This window comes from Oryzias latipes, chromosome 18, assembly GCF_053564925.1.
Source record: "Oryzias latipes strain Hd-rR chromosome 18, Olatipes_Hd-rR_3.1".
NCBI classification, from domain to species: Eukaryota; Metazoa; Chordata; class Actinopteri; order Beloniformes; family Adrianichthyidae; genus Oryzias; species Oryzias latipes.
Window position 1 is genome coordinate 17,961,241 of NC_136254.1, and position 12,425 is coordinate 17,973,665.

At 42.6% G+C, this 12,425-nt stretch overlaps 1 protein-coding gene across 1 annotated transcript; it reads right to left on the reverse strand.

Annotated features, from left to right (window-relative positions):
* Positions 1 to 12,108, reverse strand: sat2a.1 (spermidine/spermine N1-acetyltransferase family member 2a, tandem duplicate 1). The gene is made up of 6 exons (XM_004079821.5): positions 11,905 to 12,108; positions 11,682 to 11,733; positions 9,512 to 9,595; positions 4,563 to 4,664; positions 4,446 to 4,486; positions 1 to 3,435 (listed from the first exon to the last, which is right to left on the reverse strand). The coding sequence occupies exons 1-6, from the start codon at positions 11,965 to 11,967 to the stop codon at positions 3,268 to 3,270; spliced, it is 510 nt and encodes a 169-aa protein (XP_004079869.1). The 5' UTR covers positions 11,968 to 12,108; the 3' UTR covers positions 1 to 3,267.
* Positions 12,109 to 12,425: the final 317 nt, after the last annotated feature.

The following is a 12,425-nucleotide window of genomic DNA, read 5'->3' on the forward strand; positions in this document are numbered from 1 at the left end:
TGCTCTGCAACAGTTTTTATTAGTGTTTGCAGACATCCAATAAACAGACTTTTAAAACAACAGTAGAGCCAAAAAATCCATCAGTAAACCCCGAGGCTTAATGTCAAACAGTTTTCTTGTTTTTCTTCTTTGTCAACACAAATTAAAGTGAACTCAATCACAGCAGCAACGCTTTTATGTGCAAAACCAGAGAAAAATCGGAATTTGATTTTCAACATTGGCTGAGATGCTGAGTGCTCTTGCCCCCCCAAAAGTCAGAAAAGCTTTTTGTATGCAAAAGATAATCAGCATTCCAGAGCTCCTGAAGTCTTTGGATCACCATAAAACCTTAATACGTCCACATTAGAAAAGAACAACACGCTGACTCGGCACACAAACACTAATCTGAGTCAAAGCTGTCGCCAGTCGTACCTCACACAGCCAGCTCTTTGACAGGAACCAGAGCCCAACTTTGATTTAGAAGAAAAGCTTTAGAAAGTTGTGTAATTTAAAAACTTTCTGATGCAAAAAAGAAAAAAACAAAACACATCAAAATGTCTCCATGTGTTGATTTTTGTTCTTCTTTTTTTAACATTTAAAACAAGGAAGAACAAAAGTGCACTTCTTTGCAGTTTGATATTGAAACAATAAAGCAATTACAGAAATGAAATTCTTCTGTAAACTCAATCAAAACATGGATGCCAACTGGAGAAACAAAGCAGAAGTTTGGAAGTTTTTCCTGTAGTTTTTTTCTTTTTCATCTGGCTGAGGAAAAGAAACAACCCTGTTCTCCTTCAAGTGAAGCTTTTCTAGTTTTCTTCAAATATTTTAATTTAAGCTCTAAATCCTGAATATGCTTTGCAGCGTCAGATTGTTGCTCAATGGGATGACAAAAAGTGCAAAGACTGAGCGACTGGAGCTTTTCACTCCCTGATTGTCCCTTGAAAGTGTCTCTTTGGCTCTGCAGCACATTTTAAAGGGAAAGGACGCTTTCAATCACCTGGGGGGCCACTTCTGTCCCCCATCCTCCTTCCATCTGCCTTAATTTGAAATTTAGAAAGTAATCTGTCACTTTATTTTACTTTATTGCCTTTTTTAAATGAATAAAATGTTTAAATATGTGTCCCTGTACATTTGAACTGCAGGGCCCATTCTAATACTCTACATGCATTTCTGAAGCGGCGCAGGGGGCTTGCGGCCCCACCCAGCGTGTTTTCTATGTAACAAATACGATCTTTGTTTTTCTGTCTGATCCTGATTTACCACAATTTGAATCCAAACATACTCAGAAATGCGAATTTTGAGCTTGATTTTCTTAAAATATGTCCCCCATTATTAAAAAACTGCAATAAAAACACCAAAACACAACTTTTATCTGGTCTTTAACATTTTAACTATTTAACTAAATAAAAATAACAGCTAAATATAAAAATATAAAAACTAAATTTTTCAACAGTGGCTTTTTTTCTCTTGCTTTATTATTTCCTGTTTTAAACCTACAACAGAGGTCCCAACAGAGTTTGAGCTGCAGCACAACTAAAGTTGTTTTTTGTTTTTTTAAATATGTGCTTAACAGTCATTGAGAAATACTGAAACAGTATTTCTGCACTATTGCATAATATCAGATGGCCATGAACAATAAAACAATCTCCAGTAATATGGGAGTAAATGTGAACAGGCAGCCTTGAAGGTTTGGGGACACAGGACATGTTTTCTTCATCCCAGCACCTCTGCAGCTTTTGATTGGCTGAACACCCCTGATCCAGGTGATCAACAGTTGATTGGGTGAGGATGTCAGCAAAGAAAAGACAGTGGTAGGACGCCGTTTGTCTGTTCTTCCAGACGCGTGGCGAACATCCCCGAGGTGGGCAGCACGGCTGCGCTAATGATTTTTGGGGGTTGGGTCCGAATTCCCACCCTAACCCCTACATAGTGCACTATATAGTTGGTCCGCCATTTTGTAGTGCTGTCCCAATCTACAATTTCAAACCAAAATGGAGTGCCCTAGAAATTTCCCAGAAGTCTCTGCGAAAAACCAGTGTGCATTGGTGCTTACTAGATCGGCGAATATTGACCACAATGCATTGTGTCAGAACATTTTTTACCAAAAATATGTATTTAAATGTAATTTTTTGATAAACCAACGTTTTTCATCTTCAGAAGACAGTGGACTCATAAATGATCGTCAAAAAATGCTCATATTAATTAGATTTTAACTTCGTGAAATGGATGACGTCATATCCGCTGTTTAAAAAAAACAAAAAAAAACAGTGAATTGTTTTTAAAATCCAGGGCACTACATAGTGCAGCATTATATAGTTTTTAGTAGTTAGAGGTTATGGTGGGAATTCGGACATAGCCTGGGGACTCTATCCACAAATATGAAGACAGGAAGCTGCCTACTAAGCAGGGTTTTCAAAATAAAACACCATTGTGTGTAAGACTGTATATAAGAACTGGACTGAGTGTCCCCTTCCCTGTTGTGTTCCAAACAGGAAGTACCCACTGGCTCCAGCTGTTACTCAGACATTATATTTGTCAGAATAATTGCTCTGATACCTTTCTTTACGTTGTTCTTGATCATTCTAATTTTTTTCCATGTTTTTTTTGTCTTTATTTTACGTTATTTAAGTTAAAAAAAACCTGACCAGTCAAAAGCCTCAATGAAAGTAGGTGGTGTCACGTCAAATGTTCAAAATATTTGACAGATTCTCTTGAACCAGCTTTCAACTAGCTCACTTCTGATTGATGGGGAGAGTGGTTGCCATAGAAACTCAAACTGACTTGGATCAATCATTGCTTACTGACGACACCTCACTCCAACATGGTGGCATCTGTGTTGTGACAAAATAGCCACTGAATTGACTTTATTTGGTTAGAACTAGAGGTAAGTCCTTATCTATGGGTGACGACACACTCACTCAGTCCAGGTCTCACATACAGTCCATGGGTTTTTTCTTGTTTGTTTTTCTGCAAAGTAAAAAGCGGTTAAAGTTTAGTGTAAAACGTTGTGCCATGATGGTGCTTGCTGTCTTTAATTGGTGACGTTTGTGTTTGTGCAGATCACTCGTTTGTCCACAAGGGAAGACAAAAGTTCAACACCCAGTGAGGTCAACAAGGTTAAAGGATTGGGGGTGAACAAAAGTGCCAGTACAGAGGAATTCAGTCTAGTCAAATAGAACAAAATCTGTCACAGGTTTCAGGATGGCTATTTCGCTTTACAGTTAGTAACTTATGGAGACCCCCCCTCTTCCCCAGCTCCTGTGTGTAAAAAGGCGGCATGTTGGATTAGGGCTGCGCCAGGTGCTGCAGCGCCTCACCCTCGCAGCGCATGCAGTGATAGCCCATGCTAGTGGTGACGTCACAGCAGCCTTGGCTCATGTAGAAGTCCCGAGACGATTTGTTCCAATCCAGGACGGTGAAGTTGAGCTGGTTGCAACCGGCAGCGAGGCCCAGCTTAAAACAAACGTGCAAAAATGAGTAAATAGTTACATAAACATCATTATCACATACTGACATTCCCAAAGTTTGCTTAAAAGGTTTCAAAAAGTCCCGAGGGTATCTGATCATGTGATCTGATCATGATCTGATCATGTTATCGGAAATCAGGCCGAATCGGGTCGTTTCAGACCCAAATAGAATCGGATTTAGCGTCCTGACCGGATATTTATTTTACTCTATTAGTTTGATCAGCGCTGTATATTTCAAGCTTACTATGTCAAATAAAAGTCTATGTATCCTGAACGGTTTGCTACATTTGGTTGGCGTTAAAGCGCAGCGGAATACGGCGCCAGGCTGAGCACGAGGCGCACAAAAGCAGTTCAGATATTCACAGATTCGGACTTCTGGGCTCAAGAACTACTAACATTTTTAACTGACAGCAAACGACTCTTTTGGTTTGTCTTGACGCAAACAAAGGCTTTTCAACGGAAAAAGACTGTTTTGTTTTTATCTCATGCATTATTTTTTATAAGAATGAAACAAGGGACTGTCTGCAAAGTGCAAACTCCGCGAAAAAGTGATCAACATAAGAAAAAAGAAATCCAGAATGTTCCAAAAACAAAAAGAAGAAATGGTTCCACGGATATGATCTAGTCATGAAAACTCATCAATTTGTAGTTAGGAATCACAAATGTTCAAAAATGTAGAAGATACTAAAGCTACACTCACCAAACTTTCTCACATAACTAATTATTACCTAAGTCGACAGTTAACTATTTCATCTAGTTGATAGTTGCACTACTTTTACTCACTTGAAGCGACTTCCCAAATGTGAGTTGTTTAAATGTTAAACGATAAAAGAAGGATGATAAAATAAAAATTTGGGAAAACCTGGATCAGTTTTGTCAATTCATTCATTTTTTAAAGGTGTTTCAAAATTATTGGATCGGGAAATGAAATGACTCGTAATCCAATCGGGGCTAAAAAAAAAGAATAAACCTGATTGGGACATCCCTGGTACTGACCTGGGCTACTTTGCTCATGAGCGCTTTCCCGATGCCCTTCCCTGAAAGACAGACAACACGAAATTTTTTTCAGAATCTGCTGAATCCAAATGCGTGCGGCTGCTTTTCACCGTCTACCTCGAAACTCTGGCATCACGTACAAGTCCTCCATGTAAATGGCTCTGCCAGCCCACGAGCTGTAGGAATAGAAGTACAGCGCGTAGCCGACCTTTGTGTGACCTGAAAGCAGAGAAGCAAACATTTAAAGGGTCTATATTGTGCAAAAACTGCTCTTTTGAGCTTTTGAGTGTATTACAATGTTAATTCCTCACTGTAAAAAACCCCAAAGGGGTATTTTGATCCATTCACACATTTCTGAGTATTCCTCTAAAAACCAGAGCTCTGAGCACTAGCCCCTCCCAATTAATGAAAACAAGCTGGTTCTCACATTGTGACATCATAAAGTGAAGAACAGCCCCTTACAGCAAGAGTCTGCGCACCCAGCTCCGCCCCCAGACCAACAGACACACCAACTTTCTCAGTGGAGATAGCGTTGATCGGCTTAACGCTTTCCTTTTATATGCACAATGTGCATGTCCATCTTTGCAAAAGCTGCATTTGTGGGCGAAAAGCAGACACGCTTCAGAGGCCGACTCTGGAATGACGTCAGGAAATGGGCGGCACCCGCAAGAAGGGAAAGGCGGAGCATCAGATCGTGTTGTCCTACTTCTAAGTAGGAAAATGAGCTGTGGAAATAAGTATTATAAAAAGGTTCTTCAATTTTTCCATCGTTGCTCGGAGCAACTAGAACCTGGTCCTCAGGCTCACCATCCCCGGCCCTGTTTCTACTCTTTCCACCATTTTGTCCTCATTAGGGCTGGCGGGCAGGTTGCACAGGTGTGCAGTGTGGAAGACCATGGGTTGTCCCGGCCTGCCTCTGGGGATGGGGGCGGGCAGGGGCTCAGGACTCCTGGGCAGGGGCGTCCCCCTTGTCTAGGCGCTGGTATAGGTCTCAAGTGGTCGGGGCATTGGGTGTGGGCCCAGAGCGCCTTGGTGTGGGGCGGGGTCCCTGCCCGGGTGGGGGCTCCGGCTCTGCTTGTTCTCTGTCCTCGGCCGGGGGGCTGCCGGCCTCCGTCTCCATCTCCATGGTGGGGGCCTGGTGAGCGAGAGGGTGGTTGCTCCCGGGTCTTTGTCTGGCGGTGAGGCTCTTGGATGCCTTCATCAACCAGGCTGCTGTGCTGTATTTCTCTGTCTGTGCTAAGGTTCAAATCTAGACTCAAAACATTCCTGTTTAGCCGTGGTTATAACTGAAAGATCCTTTTTTTTCTTCTCCTTCCTTTCTTTTAAAGTACATTTTATAATGATTATGTATGTTTTTAATCTTTGCACTGTTATGTATTGTGATTTTATTGCATTTTCCTGTTTTGAGAAGCACTCTGAATTTCTTTCTATATGAATTGTGCAATACAAATAAACTTGCCATGCCTTTCTCTACCTTCTGGGGTGTGGCATGCCAGGCCTCCTGCTTTTGCTGGAGCATTCAGTGTGATCAAGGTACACTCTAAGGAACACACATTCATTCAACCCACCTGCTTATTCACTTTCGCACAAATATAGGTATGGGTTTTGTTATTACACCCCTCTTCAAAAATACTGGTAATGTGAATCTTGTGCAGGGCTCCAGAATGCGAGCAATTGGTCGCATTTTGCGACCAAAATTTGAGAGTGTGCGACTAAATTTTACATCCAGTCGCACATGTGCGACCAGTAAATTTGCCTCCCCACCCTTCGTATTTTTTTACACATTAAACGTGGAAGGGGCACGTCAATGATCAATGAAATAATCAATGAGACGCAAGCCACACGGACGCAGGCAGACACGCACACACTCGCGCACATACTCATGAAACGCGAGCACGTACACTCTCGCGTGATGCCCGTCTGTGAGGCGGCCACAGCGTGGGAGAAGAATAGGGAAAGCCACTGTGAGTGGCTAAAATGCGTGGAGGGGGAGGGGCCTGGAGATAATCGAGTGCGCGTAAACATCTGTGGGAAGGAAACGGAGACAAATTTCATTACAACCTGATATGTGCGTCTGAGCTATGAATAAGTGAACTATTGATTCATTCTTCCGACCCGTAAGCAGGTTTGAAAGCAGGAAACCTGACAGCCCCCTCCCTCCCCGGACCACATTAAGGAGTTCCTTACTTTCCTTTATAACGTATTTATTCGCTCGTAATTTTTATAAATCCATGCAGTCCGTGCTGAACTTTTCTCTGGGTCACACAGACCCGGAGGAAGGTTTAGGTTTTGGTTACGGCGGCGCATCAAACGGGTTACGGCAGCACACCGCTCCCGTCCCGTCGGGTCAGCTGAGGAGAATAAATGTCCCACACGTATAAGCGTGACAGCTAACGGGGCTTGAACTTTAAACACGTGCGAGCAAAAACAACATTAGTTTTGGACTCACTGAAAATACTTGGGGAAAATACAACGATAGACGTGTTTGAGATGAACCAACAGCTCGCCTGGTTCGTTGGGGAGACCAGAGGGGGGGGGGGGGGGGGTGAGATGAAGGCGAATCTACAGCAAGACTGAAGGAGGACAGGACATTGGAGTTGTCCTTAACATTCAGTTTAGTTTAATATTCTTCTCCCCCTTAGTATGATATGTGTTATGATTATTTTAATGTTTTGTGATGTATGTAGCCTTTTTTAATGAATTGGTATTTTAAATTATTTTAATTAATCACTCCACTACAAAAACCATCAGGACACATGTCCCATAATGCATTGTTTTGTAGTCTGTAGGGCAGCTTTCAGTCAGTTCAGTTTCCAGCTGTGTCCGGGTAGGTTTGCCCCTTGCTCCCACCCCTTTCTCGCGATATTTTTGTGATGATTGACAGTTGATGTTGGAGCAAAAACAAAAATATATGTCACACACCAGGTGATCTGTGCAGCGTTGAGTTCACCTGGGTGATCTCAAACACGCTTATTGTGCATCTTGGCTGCACCTATTTGGTGTCACAAAGATAAATTTCCATCCGTTTTCTTTACTTATTTGTACTGTCATGACAGCGATGCTTTTGTCAGTTTACCTTCTTGTTGCATCTTCAAAAGTGCAGAATAAAATGTGACACTGAATTTGAAACAGCACATTGTAATCTCTGCATCTATTATTAAAGTATTTATCAGTAATACAGTGGAAATTAGTAGATTTGGTTAGAATGTTGATTTACGGTATGCGCCCCTAAATTTTCTGGTTGTGCCCCTAAAATTTTCAGTTAGGGGCCACTGTGCTCCTAGTGAAAAAAGTTAGTCTGGAGCCCTGTTGTGTGCAGCTGTCTCTGTGCATAAGTCTGGTGAGATCAATCTTCCATCATGAATGTATGAATATACTTCCAACTTGTAATTAGTGGTGTGCGCGCTATTTTGATGATGTGTGAACTAAGTCATGCAATTTCCTTATGACACTTATGTTTTGACTGTGTATCATGCCCCCCCCCCCATCTCCCCCCATTCTAACCCCATATCCCCCATCTCTAACATCCCACTCTCTCTTTCTCTTCTTTTCTTCCATCCGGCCCAGCAAGGGATGCATACAAGTATAATTATCGTAAATAAAGCTTAGCCTCAAATAAAAAAGGGCATGAATACAAATACCTTAGAGACATCATGAAAATGGAAGTTACCATTGTCATGCGTGTGGTGAATGTATCATGAAGTATTTGTGAGGATAATGAAAGTCTTATGACGCACAGCTGATGCGGTCGTACGGTGACCTTAAGCCGCACTCTAGTCATCAGTAAGGTGCAAATACTGGCCCCTATTGACTGCACGTAAATACTGCACGCACGGAGGCCGAATCCAAATTCTTCCCACAACGTTGAAGTTGGCTTTCTATTGACAGCTTCCGATTTTGCGAGGGAACTAAAGGAACATTCCACTGCATTTTTCACACTAAGACCACCTAGGACCGGGTGCTGTTCAAGAACCACAAGACCTGGACTGCTCAAACCTGGATTCATTATGACTTAGATAGTAAAGAATACATTAAACACAGTGTCTGATTTGTGAAAATGGGAAATAGGATGGTTTTATTACATTTTTAGCACCAACACCACTAAGACCAGGTCCTAATGAAAAACCAGAGGGCTTTTAAATTGATCAACTACATAAAATCATCCTATTTGTAATTTTCATAAATCATATAAAGGTTTCACAAATCAAAAACTGTGTTTAATGTATTCTTTACTGTCTAATGCATAATTTAATCCAGGTAAAGTATAAACTGGGCCTTAGGCATAAAGTGTTGCATATTAGCACAAAGCTGCTTTTCTTCACTTCAAAATCCTCTGGAATTCTGTTAATTGTGTAAATTACTGACGAGTCACGGTTTTCAAAAGAATGTAAACATTGGGGCTAAAACTCTGGGGCTGTTTAATACGTTTTTAAAGTTGACTTGAGAGGTTGCGCCATCGCTAAACCAGTTGAGGGAGTGCACCACTTAACGTGGTTATGGTTGGTTCTAAATTTGGGAATGGAAAAAGGGCGTGACTGTCTTTGAGTGTGTGTGTGTGTGTGGGGGGGGGGGGGGGGTCATTGCACCAGAAGAGAAATGCTGTTCTGGGCAGCAGAGCGTGTGTTAATGATCTCATTACCATGCAGGCAGGCAGAGCGCTGACCTTGTTATGCAACTGTGTGCAGTGAAAGGCAACATCAGCAGCCTGCATGATGCATCACAGCATCCATGCAATGTGAGGAAATTAGCTGCTAATAAAAATAAATGTTTCCCACTAACAGAAAAAACATTACTATATTTGAACTTTACATTGAGGCCATTTTGATAACGGATGTGATGGGAGTTCTGCACTTTTAGTCGGGCTAGAATTGAAGCTAAGTGGACTTATGTATTTAAGGAGCGTGTCCACCTGACATCCCAGTCCAAACGAAAAGGATGTTTCAATTATTTAAGGCTGTTGGTAAAGCTCTTCTGATGACCAAGATCGTTTCCTGCATGTCATGCTCACATCCTGCATTAACTTCTGGAGAACTTTTTTTCCGGCTGCGATGGATTCCGAGACTCACCGTCTTTGGTTCTGAGTTGTTCCGGCACCTCAGCAATGATCCCGTGAAAAAAGGGGTTCTTGGAGAAACCATCTTGTTCCAAATCTGAGAATGATGAAACGAAGAGTTGTTGGATACTATCAGATGGGTTTAAGGAGGCAAACAGGAAGATGAACAGCTACATTTTGATTTAGCTTCTATCAGTTTAGTTTTCTTAGGTTTTAAAGACTCAAACAGCCAATCAAAGCCAACATGAACGCCCACTTTATAGCTCATTTCACAGCCAAACTGGCTAATTTTTTATATTGGCAACAATACATGTACTGCTTATGAGCCACAACCATTGACTTTATCAGAGAACTGGACTCAGGGACCCCTCCCCCTTGTGTTCTTGATAATCCTATTTTTTTCATGATAGCTTTGCTTTAGTGCAAGTTATTCAGATTGTAAACTGACCAATCAGAAGCCTCAATAGAGGTAGGAGGTCTCACATGAAAAGAGTGAAATGTTTGATTGTGTAGCTGGCTTTCAAGTGTAGAAACGGTGACTCAATGCTGATTATTCACTGCTTACTGGTTATTTTAGGCTCCAACACGGCAATGTTCATTTTGCACACACAAGAAAAAAAGTGACTGAACTGACTTCCGTAACCATTTTCTATGGGTGGTGTCACACTCACTCGGTCCAGTTCTCTTATACAGTCATTGGTCACAAGTCAGTTTGTTGTATCCCTGTTGACCCTAAGAGAAGGTCCTTCAAGCAGAAAGTGATCAGTCTTACTAACGCGCAGGTCGAGGATTTCATGAAAAATCATTGTAAGCATCCCATTTAGAACACTGAACCCTCAGCTGTAGATCTGGTTTCTTTGATAAAATCAAACTGACCGCTTTAAAACTATCATAGAACAAAGATGCACGGGCCGCTGTTTAAATGATTTCAAATATGTATTTGTTTTTCCCTTTTATATAATGCATGGTTCCAGCTGATATACTGTAACAGTGTTTTTAGATTGAAGAAAGCAGAGGTTACCAAAACCAGTGCTGGACATCGCACCCCAAATCATGACTGTCTGTGGAGATTTCACTCTGGACCTCCAGTAGCTTTGGGTTATGCTCCTTACCTGTTTTCCTCCAAACCTTTGGACCATGATTCAGTCCAGTCCTCTCCAGTCTTCTACTCTTTGGCCCAGTTGAGACGTTTCCTCCCTTGGTCCAGGCCCAGAAGTGACTTGACCCGAGGAACCCGACAGTTGGAGCCCATCTCCCGAAAGCGTCTGAATGTGGTGGTTCTTGAATCTTTTCCTTTTGATAATCCGCTGAAGCTGACGGTCATTAGTGCTTTCGCCACACAGTGACCAGGCCCCGGTTCAAATCCCAGCTGGAACCTTTCTGTGTGGAGTTTGCATGTTCTCTCCATGCATGTGTGGGTTTTTCCAGGCTCTCCGGCTTCCTCCCACAGGACAAACACATGCTTCATAGATTGTTTCTCTGAATTGTCCTTAAGTGTGACTGTGTGTGTGTATGGGTGTGTGACGGTGTGCCATACAGACTGGCTATCTGTACAGGGTGTACCCCGCTTTAGCCCGACAGTAGCCAGGACCGTCTCTGGCAGCTCAACGACCACAGATTAGGTGCTTGGATACAGCGCTCTGTTATCAGCCAGCCTGAACTTTTAGTGGCTTACCCAGACAATGCAGGGGATCAATGATGGTCTTCTGGGTAGTTATCAAGCCTAAAGTCTTCCCCATATTGAACCGACCTGAGACGATTGACCCAAACTGAACCACTTTAATATCATCTGAGGAACCTGTGCAGCTGCTTTGAGTTTAGTAGACGATTCATTGGTGAAACTCAGTTGAAAACATTCTATACCTGCAGAATTTGAACAGATTTCTCCACAGTTTCTAACCTTCTGTTATCCTGTCTTTGTGGACTCTATGAGCCGGAACTTCAATTAACACAAATAAATAAAATAAAACGACTTGAAATCAATTAAACCGTGGCCCCCCGAAAAGTTTATGGATATATATATAGTTCCAAGTTCATTGACAAGAGGCAGAAAAACTGAAGTATTTCAAAAACCTTGTTAATTGTAGTCTACTGCATAATTAGCCCGTTTGGAGGATGATTCGTCTTATTTATCTTATTTTAAATTTATAGAAAATCTCCCAGATAAACAAACAGTACAGTACCTCTCTGGGTGATCTTCACATGATCAGTCACCTTCTCATAATCTGCTAATTCCTGAGAGGAGACACAACAGTGACGTCACCAACACATACCATGCAGCTCTGTACTTTTATCAGCATCAATCAAACGTCGCTAATCTTGCAATCATTCGGCATCACTGGCATCTTCGTCCTGAGCTCTCGTGACGTAACGAGCGACCCGGCACGTGCGCACGTGTCTGCTCACCACGATCATCCGCGCGATGTCCTTGCAGTCCTCCACGTTTGCTGCTCGAATGGAGAAGTCCATGTCTGCTGGGACGCGGGTGGGAGGTGCTGTCGGCGCGGGGGAGGTGAACTGGGAGAACTGGGGGAGAGCTCACGCTTCGATCATCAGACCCGCGCGGCACACGAGAAGTGAGCAGAGAGCGCCCTCCCACAGGAAGGAGGCGACAGGGGAGTGGGGAGGTGCAGCTCCCCCTCTGTACCCACATGGCTTTAACTTTGAATGATATGATCAACATCCCCCCCGGGAAGTTTATTCATTTGCGAATAATTCACAGAGAAGTTTGGTCTTTAGCTTCTCAGAATCCTGTAGTGTTCAGAATCTTCCTCCAGGGGGCTTCAGAGCCCCCCAACCCCCCTTGTGACACATTTTTGAAACCATGCAAATAAAGAACTTACACAACTCACGATAAGTTGGGGATGTTGGGAAAAACTCAGTGGATGTCGTGAACACAGTGTTTGTTTCACTTCACAGATTTTCCG